General features: G+C 39.3%; 2 protein-coding genes across 3 annotated transcripts in view; one reads left to right on the top strand and one right to left on the bottom strand.

The window, feature by feature from the left end:
• Window positions 1-18,657, top strand: part of ppp1r36 (protein phosphatase 1 regulatory subunit 36) — a 28,669-nt gene that overhangs the window by 1,594 nt on the left and 8,418 nt on the right. The window contains 6 exon segments of the mRNA XM_080863836.1: window positions 491-545; window positions 15,951-16,395; window positions 16,494-16,574; window positions 16,703-16,839; window positions 18,379-18,448; window positions 18,548-18,646. Coding sequence (XP_080719962.1) covers window positions 16,295-16,395; window positions 16,494-16,574; window positions 16,703-16,839; window positions 18,379-18,448; window positions 18,548-18,646 — 488 coding nt within the window. The 5' untranslated portion in view covers window positions 491-545; window positions 15,951-16,294.
• LOC308385091 (putative thiopurine S-methyltransferase) lies at window positions 5,527-8,264 on the bottom strand. Of its 2 annotated transcripts, none has more exons than XM_080863840.1 (9): window positions 8,186-8,264; window positions 7,465-7,605; window positions 7,102-7,194; window positions 6,877-7,009; window positions 6,549-6,601; window positions 6,389-6,463; window positions 6,144-6,229; window positions 5,959-6,003; window positions 5,527-5,792 (listed from the first exon to the last, which is right to left on the bottom strand). In XM_080863840.1, the coding sequence occupies exons 2-9, from the start codon at window positions 7,560-7,562 to the stop codon at window positions 5,677-5,679; spliced, it is 699 nt and encodes a 232-aa protein (XP_080719966.1). In that variant the 5' UTR covers window positions 7,563-7,605; window positions 8,186-8,264; the 3' UTR covers window positions 5,527-5,676. The 2 variants fall into 2 exon arrangements, with proteins under 2 accessions (XP_080719966.1, XP_080719965.1); XM_080863839.1 differs by lacking the exon at window positions 8,186-8,264 and adding an exon at window positions 8,001-8,171.

Here is an 18,657-nt window from a genome sequence, read left to right as displayed (position 1 = left end):
ACTGAGACAGTACACACATTTATGTGTATTTGTATATGAATATTTCATACTTTAAGCAATTTTGATAGGAAATTGCTTAATTTTAGAAATATTTTTGCTCTTTTTTGCTCTATAAAATAGTTGTTTTATTTTAGAATCATTCATCTTAGCAGTAGGATATACATGAAAAGAGAAACAAATTAAGTTTGAGTGAAAATGTACATTTTTTGCACTCACTGGTCAACTGACTCAGTGAATCAAATGACTCAAAAAATCCGATTCACTTTGGTGAGTGACTCATTAAAACTCGATTCAGTAAAAAGAATCAAATTTACCATCACTATCCCTCTGTGTATTTAAGCCCCGTGTTTTCCTTTGTCTGTGTCGTGATCTCCATAATCCCATGCTGTGTGTTTTGCCTGTCAGCCTGTTTGGTTTTTGTAGTTTTGAGTTTAGTTTTTTGGTTATGTTTGCAATAAATCTAAGTTTGAGTTCACATTTGCCTCCATAGGTCTGGACTTTGGGTCCTGCTATCCTGCCTGCACACAGCCTACACATGACAGAAAGTAAGTGAATACAGGAGATCTCTGGGGTGCAGTACTAATGTCATCTGCCAAAGAGTCATTCCCTGGTCAACCATAAGCCATGATTTAAGTATAAATCATTGACTTTTAAATGAATGACGACAGATGGGATGTACCACCGTGAGAGGGGTGCAGTGATTAGCGGAATTTAGGTGGGAAATAAATTTTTTTGGGGGACACTTCTTTGGGTGATTGGTGGAGAGGTTAAAGTAAATTTCTAGTTGAAGTATTCTTGCCATGTCACACACATTAGACACATATTTAAATTATTTTGTTTTCTAATAGGACGATAGATAAAATTAAGTCTTCACTTGTGCAGTTGAGACCGACAGAAGCCAGTTTTGACTATTTGTCAGTGTTCCTTGCACTCTCTGTGACAATGTGATCTTGATAACTATTTTCTCAGTAAAGAGCTATTTCTTTTTCCAATAGCGGCTTTATTTTACTTTCTCATATTACAGGCGCAATAAAATAAAAACCTTTAAGATTATCCGACTAGTAACGGAATGCATTTATATAGTGGTGGGTGGAGGCAAGCTACACCAGCGCTTGTAATGAAAAGAAGAACTTTCTATCTGCTTGTATCCTACAGGCTGCCCACCTCGTATGTGTAAAAAAAAAAAACATAAATCAGGGTTCATACGCCTTTTTCATGGTCAAATTCAAGCACTTTTAAGCACTTTCAAGGTCCCTTTTCAAGCTTTTCCTTGTTTAAAACATATCTATCTAAAATATAACAGGACACTGGCGTAAATTCTCGACCGTCTCACACTTCTGTTTAATCAGTTTTCTGTTTAACGTTTACTCAGCTGTGTAAAAATCCCGGAGGAACCCACCCGATGGATTAATAAAGTTTTATTTAATCTAATAATCTAATAACTTTGATCTCAGCCAAACCGATTTACTCCGGAACAAATAAAACACAGAAAAAAGGCAAACAATTACATTTTTATGGTATCCGAGTGACTTATATATCATGTTTAACCTGAGTAGCGAAAGAGCAGGGGTCTGAAAACGATGAAGCCGGGAGTCCGTTGCTCTCGCCGGCTGGAGTGACCATTGAACCCCCCGGCTAGCTATCGAGCGGGTGGGTAACAGACGTCTCCGAAAACGTCGGCACACTTTTGGAAATATACGATGTCTTGATAAACCAAGCAGATTTACACAGCTACTTTCTCGCCTGAAAATGTGTTAAAAGTTTATTTTGCGACCCAGAAAGATTAATAAGACTAATTTGAAAACTTAGCAGCGGCCGCCATTGTTGGCACCTGAAATTTGGCTGGGGTATGAATTCTGGGGTATGGTGGGCCACGAAGGACACACCCGACCCATCCTTCAAATTTGGGGAAATGAAGGACACATTTGTCGGCCGCATTTGAAGGAGTCGACGAATTGGGACAGCCTTCGTCGCCTGGCTGTGACGTAATCGGCCTTCAAATGCGGCCTCCGGAGGATGCAGCCGACGTTTTGGGACACAGCTGCTGATTCAGCACAGGAGGTTGTGCGGCAGATCCTGGCGTGGAGGGTCCAGACACTCCCACAGCGCAGACTTTGCTATCCGCACAGAGCGTTTCTGGTGTGGCTTATGCAAAAGAGACAATACAGCTCCCGGTAAGCATGTCTGTTGTAGCCTGCCCTTTATAAATATGTCTTTGATTATTCAAACAGTGTTTAAAATGTGACTCGTTTGTTATCCAAAAACATTTCATCTATGTTACTGATTTAAAATATACATATATATTTTTCAAGTTTTTAGCTCAAACTGACTCTTGAGCAAATCCACATAACCAGTGTGCACCCTAATGTACATCTTTGAACTGTATGTTAATCAGTACATGAAGCGTACCTCTGAAAAGAGTCCATCATTTGTGAATTTACTGATTTGTTTTTTAACTGCAGTTTTCACAAACTGCGGATGATGAAATCCTCTGTATTGTAGAAAATGTCTTTAAACTACTGCTGTTCCTACTTACTGAGTTCCCGAGCTACTTCTTTACTATGTGAATAAACAATTTGAACAAGAAAGGATTTAAAGACACATTGAAGCAAAGGCAAAAAAAAAAAATTGTAATGAAATTTATGTGACGGTTCTTCTGAAATCCGACAGAGTGAAAATCCAAGAGCTGCTGCAATCCTCTGCATTAATGATCTTTCTGTTTCTCTCCTTCTGCGTGTGCGTGTGTGTGTGTGTGTGTGTGTGCTCACAGAGAGGAGGTCACGGCAGGAGTTCCCTGAGTTGACACGTATGAACCATAAAGTCAGTTTGGACTGAGGAGCAGTTGGTAAACTACATTCAGTCTTGACAGAATTACTTTCTTATCCAAAGCACGCACAAGAAATCAAATCTCTGTATCACAATGATTTCAATAAAGCCTTATTATTTTATGGGGGCAATATCACAAATTCCCGTAGATCATTAATAGGGAACAAAAAAGGAGGATCACATCAGCAATGCGAGACAGAAGTCTTGACACGTGCTTAAAAAAAACCCCAGTTACAGCTGGTAAGATTTCTGGTATAAACCAGACTTTCACAGACTGCATCTTTACAGGGTTTTTTGCTTCTTTTGTTCACTCCTAGTGTCATTAACAAACAACAACCACAAACACAGAGCCCACTAACTAGTAGCTGCTTTTCCCCCTAAACAGTCAGTTGACTGAGAGAAATGCAATCCATTATTGTGAAAGCCGAAGGAGATGTGCTCCATAGTCAGACTTATATTTCCTTAACTTACATCCTATGTTCTGTTTAATTCTGGCATCCCTTTGATGGAAATTGGTTAAACTATTGCTCAACTTATGTCTGAATGACGGCAGATAATTCTGATGAAACTGACCCCGTAAGCACTTTGCAGCTGAGTCAAGGGCTTGTGGAAATAAGGTCAAGGAGGTGTCCGGCGTGAGTGCGCGTGCGGCCTGACATTCAATTTGGGACATCTGACAGACACATTAGTGCAACTCAGAGTGTGAGCAGCAACTCCTGTATACTAAACATAAGAAAAGTAATGTGTAGTGCTTCTTTTTTTTTTTTTTTACAACCGAGATTCCAGGGCACATGCTTATATGGTTTTCTTTTATTCAAAAGCAGATTACTTTAGCGATTGTGTAACTGTGTCCTTGACATTTGTTAGGGAGGAGTGTAAGTATAGAGAGGAGGAATTCCTACTTCCCATTCATGTACTCTGCAATGTGCATTGTGTCCTTGTAACGTGTTTACCTTTTTTCTAAATAAATAGCTGTGAAAAAACCCATCAAAGTTGAGGTAAGTATTCACCACAGTATCGTGTTTTTTTTATTAGGGTCAAATTTCTCTTTGGGTAAAAATTAAGCCAACATCCAAGCGTCAAAGGTCGGTTCTAAAAAACAAGTAGGTCCTTGAAGCTTATTTGTGCCACAGATGCTAATTCAGTGACTGCGGGGGTGTGTAAGGAATGTTTTGGGACCTGTCTGATCTTAAAAAACTACCTTTGTTGTTACATTACAGCAATATTGAGGAAAGATTTAACGGCTGATCATGGAGCAGGATGAAGGTCAAAGGGAAAGTCCCTGCCACGCTTCCGGTTACGCTTCCATCCAGCGTAGTCATCCGTGCTATATCGCCCCTCCTGACCCGGAGTGGTATAACGTTTTGTAGAAAAGCTTGATCGATTCTCTCTCTCTCTCTTACCAAAATAATAAATTCTCTGGGGTTTTTTTTTTTCTCTCATACGTTTATGGTATCCTACGGAGGAAGCATCCCGAGCTCTCAGAGGTAATTGACCAGGATGAACCGACGGTCGTCTGACTCCTTCTTGATGTGTGTAAAACAAGGCAGTTTTCTTTTATGGTTTCTGTTTTTCAGTCTATTGAGAAAAGCTGTTGTAAAAGTAGCTTAAAAAAAATGAAGAAAAACTCTTTACTTTGATCTGAGAAGGAGTGGCTGCACAAACCCAAAATACCTCATCGAGGTGTTTTAATAAAAATATTTGGGATAGAGTTCTGAATATGTGCTTTTTTTTTCTTTCTTTTTTTTTTTACTCGGGGTTATTTTGCACGTACAAGGAGTTGGGACCTTTATGAAATTCTTTGCTTGGCTGGAGGCATTAAGAAATACTAATAGCGATTCTGATACTCTGGGCCTCTTAGCATCAACTGAGCAGTGTTTAAATGCCACAGCTACCTGCGTATTGTTGATGACCATGTCAAAACCATAATGACGACCATGTACCCATCTTCTGATGGCTGCTTCCAGGTGGACACCTTAATGCTACAGAGCTCCAATCATCTCAAATTATTTTCATGAGCATGACAGTGAGATGACAGTGGCTGACAAATCTGCAGTAACTGTGTGACGCTGTCATGTCAATATGGGCCAAAGTCTTTAAGGAATGTTTCCAGCACTTTATTGAATCTATGCTATGAACGATTGAGGCACTTCTGAATGCAAAAAGGGGGTCCAACCTGGTACTGCTAATGTGCAAGGTGAGTGTATTTATGCATATACACATTAACTACAAGTAAACAGCACAATAACTAACGACACCAACAATCATAAACCAGTGCAGGAAAGCAGGGATGAGGGTGGTTGCCTCTAAGCTGGTGTATTTCTGTGCTTACACTCGAGTGTATAGCATCTGTGAAGGTGTACGTGCAAATACATGACCATTATATGAGGGTATACAATCTTATCTTGTTCATCTTACTAATTCTATCTTTAATAATACATATGCTTCTATGAATTCTGGAGTTCTGTTTGAAATGTGTTAGAGAACTTGGATGCTTAATGCTCAAAGCCACGACTGAATAAAAGGTTTACGCAGGGGTGACTCCCACAGTTTAGCCTTTCGACATATTCTAAATTCAGTGGATTGTTTATCATAGAATTAATATTTTCTGAATTCTATGTTTTGTTTTGAGTGCAAAAGTCATAAATAAAATTAAACAGCTACAAAACTCATTAAAAACACCAGACATCTTGTCTTATGATCATGTTTTTTAATTATCATGTTATTTGATCCATAACAACAACAAATAAAAAGGAGAATTATAAATTCTCTTGAATTTCAGGCACTTTCACTTTCCACTTTATTTTTCCTTCCCGGGATTTTCTTCTTCTTTCTCTAAACTCTGAGCCTTTAGTTGCTCTTTGGCGTGATGAGGTGCACATTTTCAAGAAATTTATCTAGTCCCCAATTTCGTTTGTCCACGAGAGCATCCTCTGACTGCAGCAACTCTATACCACAGCTGCTCCCTGAATTTAAAGAAAGTAAAACAAAATAATACACAATTAAAAACGTTTCTAATTATCTGGAAAAAAGACCCCATATTTTGTAGTTATACACAAATCTGTCAGTTATCTCTTGTATTTTGGTTAATATATAAAATGCTCAGCCATAATTATTTTTCATAGTACTCACCAAACAGACTATGCACCTGCTCATCAGGCACGAAAAAGGGAGGCCCTAAGAGATCAACAGATTTTAAAATATGGTATTTTATGTTTATTCTCTCTCTCTCTCTCTCACACACACACACACACACACACACACACACACACACACACACACACACACACACACACTATAGAAATGATATAGAATACCTTGATATAAATCATGATTGTACAGTAAAGTGTCCAGGAGGTATCTGCAGTCATTCGCCATCAAAGAAATAATGAGAGCTGCATACCTACAAAATAAAAGAATAGCATTGGCATGGGACATCCGTGTATGGATACATTATATAATACAGTATCAAACTGTGTAAAACATAATGTTTTGGAGTTTATTTAGTTTGAAATAAATGTCATTCTAAGGGTTTAAAATGAGGGTCTTCATCTCATCTTACTTTTCTCTGTCTCCTGGGTTGACGGCCACGAGAGAGGCCCTGTCCCAAATTGCTCCAAACTGACCCTCGATGGAACTGTGAAGTTAGAAAGGAACTCAATTTAACAGTAATTTTAATTATTTTATTTTAAAAAGCATAAAACAATATGTAGTTTACTCACTTGGAGAAGTTGTACAGGTTACACTGATACAGGGAGATGTTTTTCTCTGAGTTCTAAAAACAAAAGACAGCACGGATGAACAACTTGTGTCTGTTTTAAAGTAAGCAATATAACTTTCTTGTAGCTTGCAGCCATTCTGCCCAAAATCTCACTGAGATCAAAACGGTTTTCAGAAGAAAGAGCTGCTCACATGCACATAATAAACTCAGGCATCACCATAAAAAACTCTATTCAGCGTAAAGACACTTAATTGCTGAGAAGCAATAACACTGACTACCTCAGCTTAGATCATTTAGTGGTCGTGTTTGCACACATGAAGTTCACCAACCTTGTAAACCTTTGCTCCAGGTATAGCAGGCACAGGCTCCTCGGTGTACGTCATGTTGTTCTCCTCAAAAAACTGATGAATAGCCTTTTCAGAAATCTCCACTCCAACCACTGAATGGCCCATGTCTGCTAGCCTGAGAATCACGAAAAAACAAAAGGTTAGCAAAGATGACAACTGACACTAATACTGATCAACTTAATTTAATTTAGTAAGATGTTTTCATACCACTTCATATCTACTGCTTTCCCACACAGAGGGAAGAAGAAGCGAACTCCTGTTCGTCCATTGAGAACTTTATCAATGTTTTTCTTCAGCATCCTGTTAGAAAAACAGTATTAACAGCAAAATACACATTCCTGCTGCAATCTTATGTTGAGGTGATGTCTGGTGATGTCTGGATCAGCCGTATTGATGGTACTTGTCTTAAAAATAGATAATCTAAGCTCACTTTCTAAAGCTTTTAACAGGACACAGCTTTAGGTGGTGATGCACCTTTATAGTTGATGTAATCTTCACAAGTCTTACATGCATTTGGGCTACTTTTACACCCTCACTCCACTGAACTACATAAAAAAGTGGGGTCATTACTTGTGCACTTCAGGCTGATGGAAGCCGATTTTGTTCTGTTGCCAGCGTTCCTCCCATTCACCGAGGGCCATGACCCGATCTGCCTGCTGTTCCAGCATGCTGGTTATGTTTGCCTGACGATCAGCGGTTAAAGGAGAGCAGCTAGACATGAGAAAAAGAATTGTTTGTGAAAAAACCCCACTTCATGTCGCTGGAGACAGGAAGAGAATGCATAATCCGCACAGGATTATGGTCTTGCACATAAAGACACCTACAGCAACGGCAAAATGTAAGCACGTGTGGTCCATGAGCTGTCACCTGCAGGGTTACAAAACCCAACCGATGGGTCATTTGAATCTTCTGGTAGAAAATCATCTGCATTAATCGTGGATCTGCACGAGCTTGTTGTCCCGTTATAAACTAAACTATGGCACGATGGCTATAACCAAACAAATGGTTTGAATAACAGCGTCGTTAAAGCGTCATTCTTAAGTGGAAATGAATAATTGTGTAATAGTTTATAACAATAACAATAACAATGTCAGATCCTCGCTTGCCTTGCAATAGCGCAGCATAAAAACAACCACAGTACTCGTGAAAAGACATTAGAACCGCACATGTTTTCCCGTAAACTCAAAGCGTGTCTCTCCTGAATGAAGGCTGCTAATATTTGTTCAGCAACACAGCTGACCGGGCAAGCTCTCCGATCAATAAACGCAGCGAGGCTCTCCTGAATTCTTACCCCGAGTTCTGTCTGCAAGGCGAGGCGTTCCGTTGAGCTCTCGGTCGGCTGTCTCTCAGTGTTTATAAAGTGCGAGAAGCGGGTTTTATTTCTAGTTTTGGAGGAGCCTGATGATGCATTCATGGTACGTCAGAAAAATGTTACTCAGCATTCTGAGTAACAGTATCTCGAGTTCTTAAATCATTGCTCAAGATTAAGCAAAGGAATACAACAAAAGAAGATAATGTGAATGTTGTGTGTGTGTGATTAGAACTCTTGGCTAATTTGATGGTACCTTTTATGCAGATGTCTCTGGGTACGCAGGGTTTTTTCATAAAGGCTCGTCTCGTAAAATATTAGATTTTATTTTCAGACTACAGTAAACATTACTCTTTTTTCATATGAGAATATACATTTTACCTCCTTGTATTTTGAGATTTTATTATTCTCGTTTTTAATTAAATGACCTTGTGTTAAAATGCTATATAAACTCTATCTTGATTTGCAATATGCATACCAGAATTTGCTTTTCAAATTGCCCATGTATTCCTTTGCGATATAAATAATGCACTATTTCCATCATGGACCCCTCTGTTTCTTTCTCTTTTCTGTAAACGCTTGCTGCAATCACGATTCAAACTGTGGCAGCTGTCACTAATCCTCAGAAAGTCTCTGGACTGTTGCACAGTGATTAGTCTCGCTTGCCCAGCCTGCCTCTCTCCACGCTTGGGTTGGTACGGCTCCAGTGATACGATGTTGTCAGCAAGACAATAAGAATTCATAATAATAATAATGGATTGGATTTATATAGCGCTTTTCAAGGCACCCAAAGCGCTCTATTCACTCGCGCATTCACACACTTGTGGAGGCAGCTACAGTTGTAGCCACAGCTGCCCTGGGGTAGACTGACAGAAGCGAGGCTGCCATATCGCGCCATCGGCCCCTCTGGCCAACACCAGTAGGCGGTAGGGTAAAGTGTCTTGCCCAAGGACACAACGACCAGATCGAACCGGCGATCTTCCGGTTACAGATGCGCTTCCCAACCCCATGAGCCACGTTCGCCTGTCATAAGGAAGGACGGAAGGGAAAGGTGTTTTCCGGACGCACAGCGGCGCAAGTGTTTGAGAAATCCCGGTTTTACACTGAGGCGCTCTGGCATAGGTCTTTTTTCCGTAGTTTCTACTTCATTAAAAAAATTAAAAATACACACACTTCAAAAAAATAGGTACCCTGCTTGTGTCAAAATTTGATTGATGACCCTAGCCTTGACCTTTTGACCCTACCGGAAGTACTCCGGAAGTGACTAATCGAATCCTGATGTGTGTAATATGATCCATAAGCGCAACGAATTGCATCGGGTGATGGGAGGGGGGAAGTGTCTAATCGATTTCATATGTGTGACTAATCGTAAGGAGGGGTGGTTCCTGGGGGGGTCAGAGAGGGAGGGTTCAGGGGCATGGAGAGTTCAGGGGGGTGATGCAGCAGATTTCTGATGAGTCGGCGGAGATCGGAGCGCATGCTGTATAGAGAGACAGAATGATCGCAGCAGTTAGTTTTTCACAGACAAACTCATAGTTTGAATTCTGTCTTAAATATTATGACAATGTGATCTTGATAACTATTTTCTCAGTAAAGAGCTATTTCTTTTTCCAATAGCGGCTTTATTTTACTTTCTCATATTACAGGCGCAATAAAATAAAAACCTTTAAGATTATCCGACTAGTAACGGAATGCATTTATATAGTGGTGGGTGGAGGCAAGCTACACCAGCGCTTGTAATGAAAAGAAGAACTTTCTATCTGCTTGTATCCTACAGGCTGCCCACCTCGTATGTGTAAAAAAAAAAACATAAATCAGGGTTCATACGCCTTTTTCATGGTCAAATTCAAGCACTTTTAAGCACTTTCAAGGTCCCTTTTCAAGCTTTTCCTTGTTTAAAACATATCTATCTAAAATATAACAGGACACTGGCGTAAATTCTCGACCGTCTCACACTTCTGTTTAATCAGTTTTCTGTTTAACGTTTACTCAGCTGTGTAAAAATCCCGGAGGAACCCACCCGATGGATTAATAAAGTTTTATTTAATCTAATAATCTAATAACTTTGATCTCAGCCAAACCGATTTACTCCGGAACAAATAAAACACAGAAAAAAGGCAAACAATTACATTTTTATGGTATCCGAGTGACTTATATATCATGTTTAACCTGAGTAGCGAAAGAGCAGGGGTCTGAAAACGATGAAGCCGGGAGTCCGTTGCTCTCGCCGGCTGGAGTGACCATTGAACCCCCCGGCTAGCTATCGAGCGGGTGGGTAACAGACGTCTCCGAAAACGTCGGCACACTTTTGGAAATATATGATGTCTTGATAAACCAAGCAGATTTACACAGCTACTTTCTCGCCTGAAAATGTGTTAAAAGTTTATTTTGCGACCCAGAAAGATTAATAAGACTAATTTGAAAACTTAGCAGCGGCCGCCATTGTTGGCACCTGAAATTTGGCTGGGGTATGAATTCTGGGGTATGGTGGGCCACGAAGGACACACCCGACCCATCCTTCAAATTTGGGGAAATGAAGGACACATTTGTCGGCCGCATTTGAAGGAGTCGACGAATTGGGACAGCCTTCGTCGCCTGGCTGTGACGTAATCGGCCTTCAAATGCGGCCTCCGGAGGATGCAGCCGACGTTTTGGGACACAGCTGCTGATTCAGCACAGGAGGGAGGGGGTTAGTGAGTCCTGAGTGATTCATTCGCTCTATGATTCAGCACAGGAGGGAGGGAGTGAGCAAGGGGGTGAGTCTATATACGAAATAGGTATAACGTGTGCGTAACGTAAGTACGACATGGACGCCGGGATAGATTTTATTGTCAACCAACTGCAAGGGCCTGGGAAGGATCACGGTTATTGGTCAAGTGTTTCGTGCCCACAAATTAGCATTTCGTTCGCACGTTATTCCCATTTCATGCCCGCGAAGTAGTATTTTGTGGCCACAATTTATTTATTTTTTGGACCATGTCATCAGAGGGGCTCCGTAGTTTCCCAAAAGCATGTAGGAAAATGTGTTATGGTCTGATGAAATCGAGGTTAAACTTTGTGGACATGATTCCAAAAGGCAGATTTGGCACAAAAATAACACTTTACATCACCAAAAAAAAAAAACCCCAAACAAACACCATACCCATGGTGAATCATGGTGGTTTTCAGTATAATGCTTAGGGGTTTCTTTTCTTTAGCTGGAAGTGAGGCTTTAGTCAAGGTAAAGTGAGTAATGAACAGTTCCAAATCCCGGTCACTTTTGGCCCCAAAGGTGCCTGCTAGAAGGTTGAAGATGAAGAAGAATTTCACAACATTAACTTCAAGCATGCATCCAAATCAACAAAAGAATTGCTTCACTGGAAGGAAATTAAACTTTTGCAATTCCCCAGGCAGAGCCCAGACCTCACAATCTGACAAAATTGGAACACATTTGCAAGGAAGAGCGGGCAAATATTGCAGAGTCACAATACGCCATGCTGATAGACTTCTACCAAAGAAGTCTGAATGCTCTGAATTTGTTTAAGGGTGTACTTTTTTTTGTTTTGAAATAATTTATTGTGTCATCTTATATTTGACCTCTTGGTCAGATGTCTCTTGAAAAAGACAGTTTTACTATTAGTGGCATTTTTTTTTTTTTTTTATAAATGAAGGATATATAAAAATTCATTTTACCAAAAACTACCTTGATATTTATTTTATTATTATTTATTATATTTATTCATCATTCATGAGCGACATGTTCGACAGATTTAGGACTAAGAACTCATTTACAGTTTTGATAGTACAATCATTTTTTATTTATTTGCTTAGTTTTTGGCAGATGACCACTTTTTGGCACAAAACTGTGTACTCTACATACAGCTTTTTGGCTAACTGTGACTGCTCTGGCTTTAGCTGATTACTTACCAGTAGGATCAAATAGTCTTTGGTCGGGCTTTTTAACATTGCATGCATTGTAAATACTCTCTAAAGGCACATGTGTATATGTAATCCTGTGCGGATCATCCATTCTCATCTCGTATCCAGCTACATGAACGCTTTTCACAAACAATTCTTTTTCTCTTTGTCTAAGTGCTCTTCTTTATCCACTTGTGGTGGGAGTAAGGCAAACAGAACCAGCATGCTTGGCAAGCAGGCAGATCGGGTCATGGCCCTCAGTGAATGGGAAGAATACTGGCAACGGAACGAAATTGTTTTCCATCAGCCCCAAGTGCACAAGTAAAGACCCCACTTTTATCTACCTCAGTGGCGTAAGAAAGTAAAAACTGTGTCCCGAAATACTTTCAGAAAACTAGTCCAAACAAGTTGGACCCCAACCCAGCAGAGATTAAGGCCTCATTTTAAACTGATGCTGATGCTCCCAACAATCAGAAAAGGAAGGCAAGCTTATTGATACAGTTTGAGGTCAGCTGGAGCTATTTGGTTCAATTTTGGTTTTTGGAAAAAGGCAGGAATAAAGGAGCAGGCTTGGAGAAAAGTGAGTGAATATTGAAGGACCTGCTGGCAGGTTATGGAAATGTGTTACTGTAGCTTGATTCCAACGATCTGCAGTCTTCCCATTGGCTGCAAATATTTGTGTTTAAACAAGTAATGTGAGGTGAAACCTTATGCTTTGCTTTGCATTTGGTGTGAAAGTTCCATTAGGGAGGTTTAAAGTTATTTTTGAATCTGTTCATCTCTTAGGTCCTCCTTTTTTTTGTACCTGATGAGCAGTTACACAGTCTGTTTGGTGAGTACTATGAAAAATAATTATGGCTGAGCAGTTTTGCACACAATCATACAACCACTGCCTAGAAATTAACCAAAATACAAAATAGATATGTGCAGAATTTGTTAAATTTATGGGTCTTTTTTCCAGAAATTTCCTGATTTTTTTTTTTTTTTTTTTAATTTCAGGAAGCAGCTGTGACATAGAGTTGCTGCAGTCAATGGATGCCATGACAGACCTACAGCGACAGTGGTGGCTGGATAAATGTACTCAAAATGCGTACCTCATCACTCCGAAGAGCAGCTAAAGACTAGGATCCCAGTTTAAAGACCTTAAGAAAGCCGATCCTGGTGAAGGAAATCCTAGGGAGAAAAGTAAAGTGCTAAATGAGTTTTTTTCAGTTCCTGAAAGCTTTTAAAAACAATACTTTTAAAATAGAACAAAATGTTTATAACGCCTCAGTTGTTATACACTTTAAATGTTAATAAATTACTTATAAAACATTTACAAAATGTGTGAGGGTTTTTTTTTACGAGTTTGATAGCTGTTTTTGTTGTATTTTTTTATTAATTGCATTCTTTTAGGACATACTAAAAATAAAACCATATATAGAATGTAGGGGCCTGTAATGTTATGACAACCAATCAAGTGGTTTTAGAATACAGTTATACAGATCTGGTGTATTGCCACAAGTCAAAAGCTTAAATCCCAAGAGTCCTGTTGGATTTATAAGTAGTGCTAATTCCGACCAGTCCACATCTACAGCATCTGACGCTTTCGAATTTAATTGTGAGCCAATGGCCAGTTTTCAGGAGTCAACAATATAAATGATACTGGACTCTTTCCTGGCTCTGTCCATGTGCATTAATCTAATAACCTGGTGCAACTGTGATTCATCCTTTTTAATATAACTGATTTGAAAAGAAAAGGTGAGTGAAGAAGAAACTCAGTGCATTGTGAGTGGTCCCCAGCAGCTTAAGTCTATTGCAGTGAAACGAACGGAGGGTTCAAGCTCACCTGATCCAGCTCTTCTACAAGCTGGGGAAAAAAAAAAAAGGGACGTTTTTAACTCGTTAAAAGTACAGAGGGTGAGTGTCCCAAATCCAAACTGGGAGTTAGTTCCACAGAGGAGGGGCCTTCTTCTATGGAACCATAAAAAAAGAAGAAAGACATTTGCTTTTTGTTATGCACTGTATGATTAATACTTCCAGATTTGTAAGCAAAGGTGTTCTTGGAAATAATGTCCCCATCTGATAAGAAAATATTTACCCTCAAACCGCAGCTGGTTTTTGGCTACACAGCGTCACTGTTTTGGTGTTATTTGCCTCACTGGTTTGTTTTATGAATCATTGGTACACCACAACATAAAGAAGGATGTGAATGTGGGACTAATAAAGGGTAACTTACATTGTGAAACTTTTCCATATGTTTTGGGTGAATAAATTGCTTCTAGCCATGATATCAATATATTTCCAAGTTTATTTACATCACTAAAAAAGAAAAATCTGATTATTTACCTTAAAAAGCTTCTCATTTTATGCAAGTCATTTGGCAAGTTTCAGACATCACAGTTTGGTTTCTCACGTGACAAAAGAGAAATTCTTTGTTTCAAGAAGTTGGACCAGTTATCAAAGGCATGTGAGCTAGAAGCTTTGACTATCTTTTCTTGCAGTGGATTTGCACAGTAGAAGATGCAGATTACTGCATCTGCAGTAATCTAACCTAATCAGCTCTGACTAACTACTGATTCTTTTGTGTGTGATCACTCACCCTTAGATAGCTGCAGCTAGGTCTGGTTTTGTAACACCATGTGTTCTCAGCCCTGTCTCCAGATATGAATGTTAAAGTTTCTCGCTAAAGTTCTCATTATATCATTGGTCTTAGTTCAAACTGCCTTTTGTATGCAAAGAGGGGTCATAGGAATGACTGTAGCCATGTCGGTATGCTTTGCCCCACCTGGAGCCTCATTTATCAGACGGACTACCGATGAATTTTGATAGCATACACGAGAAGTAGACAACTTTGCATGAACTTTCCTAACAAAGTGATAGGAATTATCAGCTAAAGATATGAGAAAATGCTCGCCAGTCATGTCATATCATAAAGAAAAAACCACAAGTAATAACCGCTGCTGTTCGTGCTTTGCTGAAAGGCATTAAACACTTTCTCAGACCTGAAATGACCTTTTTTATTCATATACAAAAATTGTTTTTTGGGTTTTTACCCGCTCTCAGTACAATGGTTTTTCTCAGTAAACCCTTATTTAACCTGATACTATACTATATGAGGTGAAATAGCAAAACACGTGCAATCAGAATATGCATAAGCAAAATTTACTTAATGCTAAATTCTGTAAAGCAACCAGAAACAAAACATTAGGAGAGATTTTAATCTTACATTCAAGTAGCTGTGATACATACATCAGTGGATGACCCAACAAAAAGCAAGACTGGGGTTGGACTTCTTGGACACTCCAAAGAGTGATTCAAGCTTATGAGATTCGAGTGCTCAGGAAAGCAGATACTGGGTAAACACACAAGCGCTTAGCCAGAAAAAAGAATTAAAATAGAAAATGGATATTCCAGAATGATTACAAAACACTCCGCATATCCTTCTCTCTCTCTCTCTTTTTTTTTAAACTTTTTGCACTATATACTATAGTAGCCTACACACATTAATGCTTGACTTTTGAAAGATGTCAAAAAATGTACTGACTCTTTAGACCCCTGCAGTATATCTAAACACAACAGCAACTTGTATGTTCATTTTAAATATGTTTTGACTCCTTTTTTAATTGCAATAAACTGTGACTATCGGGGATTTAATGGGGGTAACGGGGTTTATTTTACGGGCCAAATAACGTTGTAGTAACATAAATCCTAACAGCATCATCAGGGAGAAAAAGTGATGTGTAAAACACTATGAACACCATTAGCAGAAGGATATAATCTACTGATGGCCTTATGGGGTTATGTTGTACGATTAAAATGCTTCTGCACGCGTATTAATCCAAGTTTGTTTGTTTTTGTGCTTTTACAGCACTCCGGTCAGCTAATTGAAATCCGCATCTGAAGGCTCTGACTGCCTCTGACCAGCTTTTTCGCCATTGGCTGTTGCCTGGATACCGTGGCTAACATTAGCAAACAACAAACAGGAAGGAGCATAACGGAGTGAAAGCTTTCTGGGAAATTTGTGTTATAAAAATGACAAAATATTTAAAGGATTCCAAAAATGTAAGTTACGACAAATAAATGGGAGAATTCTTAAACTTTTGGACATTTTTGTAACAAAAAAGTGTGGGGGGGATATCAAATGTTATTTTTCTGCCGGTAAATATTACCGCGCGGTGTCTGGGCTGCTCCCTTTTCGTCGTTAACCTTGAAATGCCAGACTCGAAACTCGCCGTGTGTACTTTTCAGGTGAACATTTCCCCTTTAGGCCGCTGGGTTTGGAATGATAAATCTAAAAAGCTGGAGTTTATCAGGTGAGGAAAGCAAGGCAATAAGCCACTAGTATACATCACCTGCGAGCAGGAGAAACTGTTAAATATCACAATGGTAAGCTTTTCTCTTCCGTTTCTAGTTCTTACCCAAGAGAAGAGAATGTTTTGACGGCGAGTCTAACCAATAACAACATTAAAGAGCTTCAGGAGCGAGCAGAGTGGTATGTGTGGGTCAAACAGTACCTTAAACTTGAAAATAAAAAGACTCTTCATTTGTTTATTTATTTTTAAGTAATTCGTGATGTTTAGGGAACTAACCTGCACATGTTCATCTCTGCTGTGTCCTCAGGTTGGCTGACATATTTACAATGAACCACAGAGGGCGCCAAAGGATTAGGAGCAGACTGAGCCCTGCTCATTTCAATGCGTACAGGTCCTCAGTGCTGAAGAGACAAGCGGACCGGGTCACCATTGAGGATGTTAAACGCAAGTCCCACTATGATGCTGAACTAACAACACTTATATTGTGTGATTTGAGGGTCATTATACAATTGGAGGACAATTAAGGGTTCAAAACTTACATTAAAAAAAAAACTTTTACAAATATTTTTGTGTTATGTATTTAAGAAAAACAAATAATAAACCGTTTGTGAAGCTAAGGAATCAGAGCTACCCTTTTTCTGAGATATTTTAGTTGCTGTGTGCTAATGCTTGACACAACCCTTAAGCTGCAGGAAAAAAATCCATCAGAGAAATTGCTACAATATTAGGAGTGGCAAAATTTACAGTTTGGTATATCCTGAGAAAGAACAAAAGCACTGGTGCAACGCAAAAAGAGCTGGACGTCCACAGAAGACAACAGTGGTGGATGATCACAGAATTATTTCCATGGTGATGAGAAACCCCTTCACAACAGCCAACCAAGTGAACAACACTCTGTAGGAGGTAGGCGTATCAATATCCAAGTTTACCATAAAGAGAAGACTGCATGAAAGTAGATACAGAGGGTTCACTGCAAAGTGCAAACCACTCATAAGCCTCAAGAATAGAAAGGCTAGATTGCACTTTGCTAAAAACCATTTAAAACCACCAGCAAAGTTCTGGAAAAACATTCTTTAGACAGATGAAACCAAGATCAACCTCTACCAGAATGATGGCAAGAAAAAAGTATGGAGCAGGCGCGAAACAGCTCATGGTCTAAAGTCTATCACATTATCTGTAAAACATGGCGAAGGCAATGTGATGGCTTGGGCGTGCGTGGCTACCCGTGGCACCGGGACACTAGTGTTTGTTGATGATGTGACACAGGACAGAAGCAGCTGAATGAATTTTGAGGTGTTTAGAGACATTGTCTGCTCAAATCCAAATAAATTGAGAAATTGATAGGGTGGCATTTCATAATACAGATGGACAATGGCCCAAAACATACAACCAAAGCAACCCAGGAGTTTATTAAAGCAAAGAAGTGGAATATTCTTGAATGGCCAGTTCAGTCACCTGATCTTAACCCGACTGAGCATGCATTTCACTTGTTGAAGACTAATCTTTGAACTGAAAGGCCCACAAACAAACAGCAACTGAAAGCTGCTGCAGTAAAGGCCCAAAAATGAGGAAACCCAGCATCTGGTGATGTCCATGAGTTCGGATTTTCAACCAAGTATTAGAAATGAACATTTTATTTTGAGTTATTTCATTTGTCAAATTACTTTTGAGACCCTGAAATGAAGAGATTGTGTTAAAATGCTTTAGTTTCTCTAGTTTCTCACAATTCTATGTAATCTAAAAGTCTGCACTTCAACTGAATCTGAGTTGTTTCATTTAACCAGAATTGTTAACCAAAAAAAATTGTCTCTGTCCAAATATTTATTGGCCTAACTGTATGTGCACATTTTTCTACCAATTGCTTTTAAACTCAGACCAGACTTCACATAAAATGTCAAACAATGACTCATTTAGTTAGATGTTGATATTTTTACATCTACTGACATTAGATGGCTGTTTGTGATTACACTTTCTGTGTTGTAGAGGTGGCTGTCGGTTTGCTACAGGAGAATTATTTGCTTCCCGTTCCTCTCCGCTTTCTGGAGTTATTGAAGTAATGAATTACATAATATGACCTTATCCATTCATAACTTTTTTTTCTAGGTATCATATAAAAAAGATCTCATACTTCTGTGCCCTTGTCTTGATGCAGGAGTGACGAGCTCGATGAAGTCCTCATTACACTTCTTCTTTACCTGTCTTGCTTTTTCATACATAAGACCCTGAAGAATAAATCTGTGCATACAGCAGTGTAAGTAGAGT

Source organism: Rhamphochromis sp. 'chilingali' (genome assembly GCF_963969265.1).
Source record: "Rhamphochromis sp. 'chilingali' genome assembly, chromosome: 17".
Classification (NCBI taxonomy): Eukaryota; Metazoa; Chordata; class Actinopteri; order Cichliformes; family Cichlidae; genus Rhamphochromis; species Rhamphochromis sp. 'chilingali'.
Note: the sequence above shows the minus strand (reverse complement) of the source record. Positions and strands in the feature narration are given on the sequence as shown.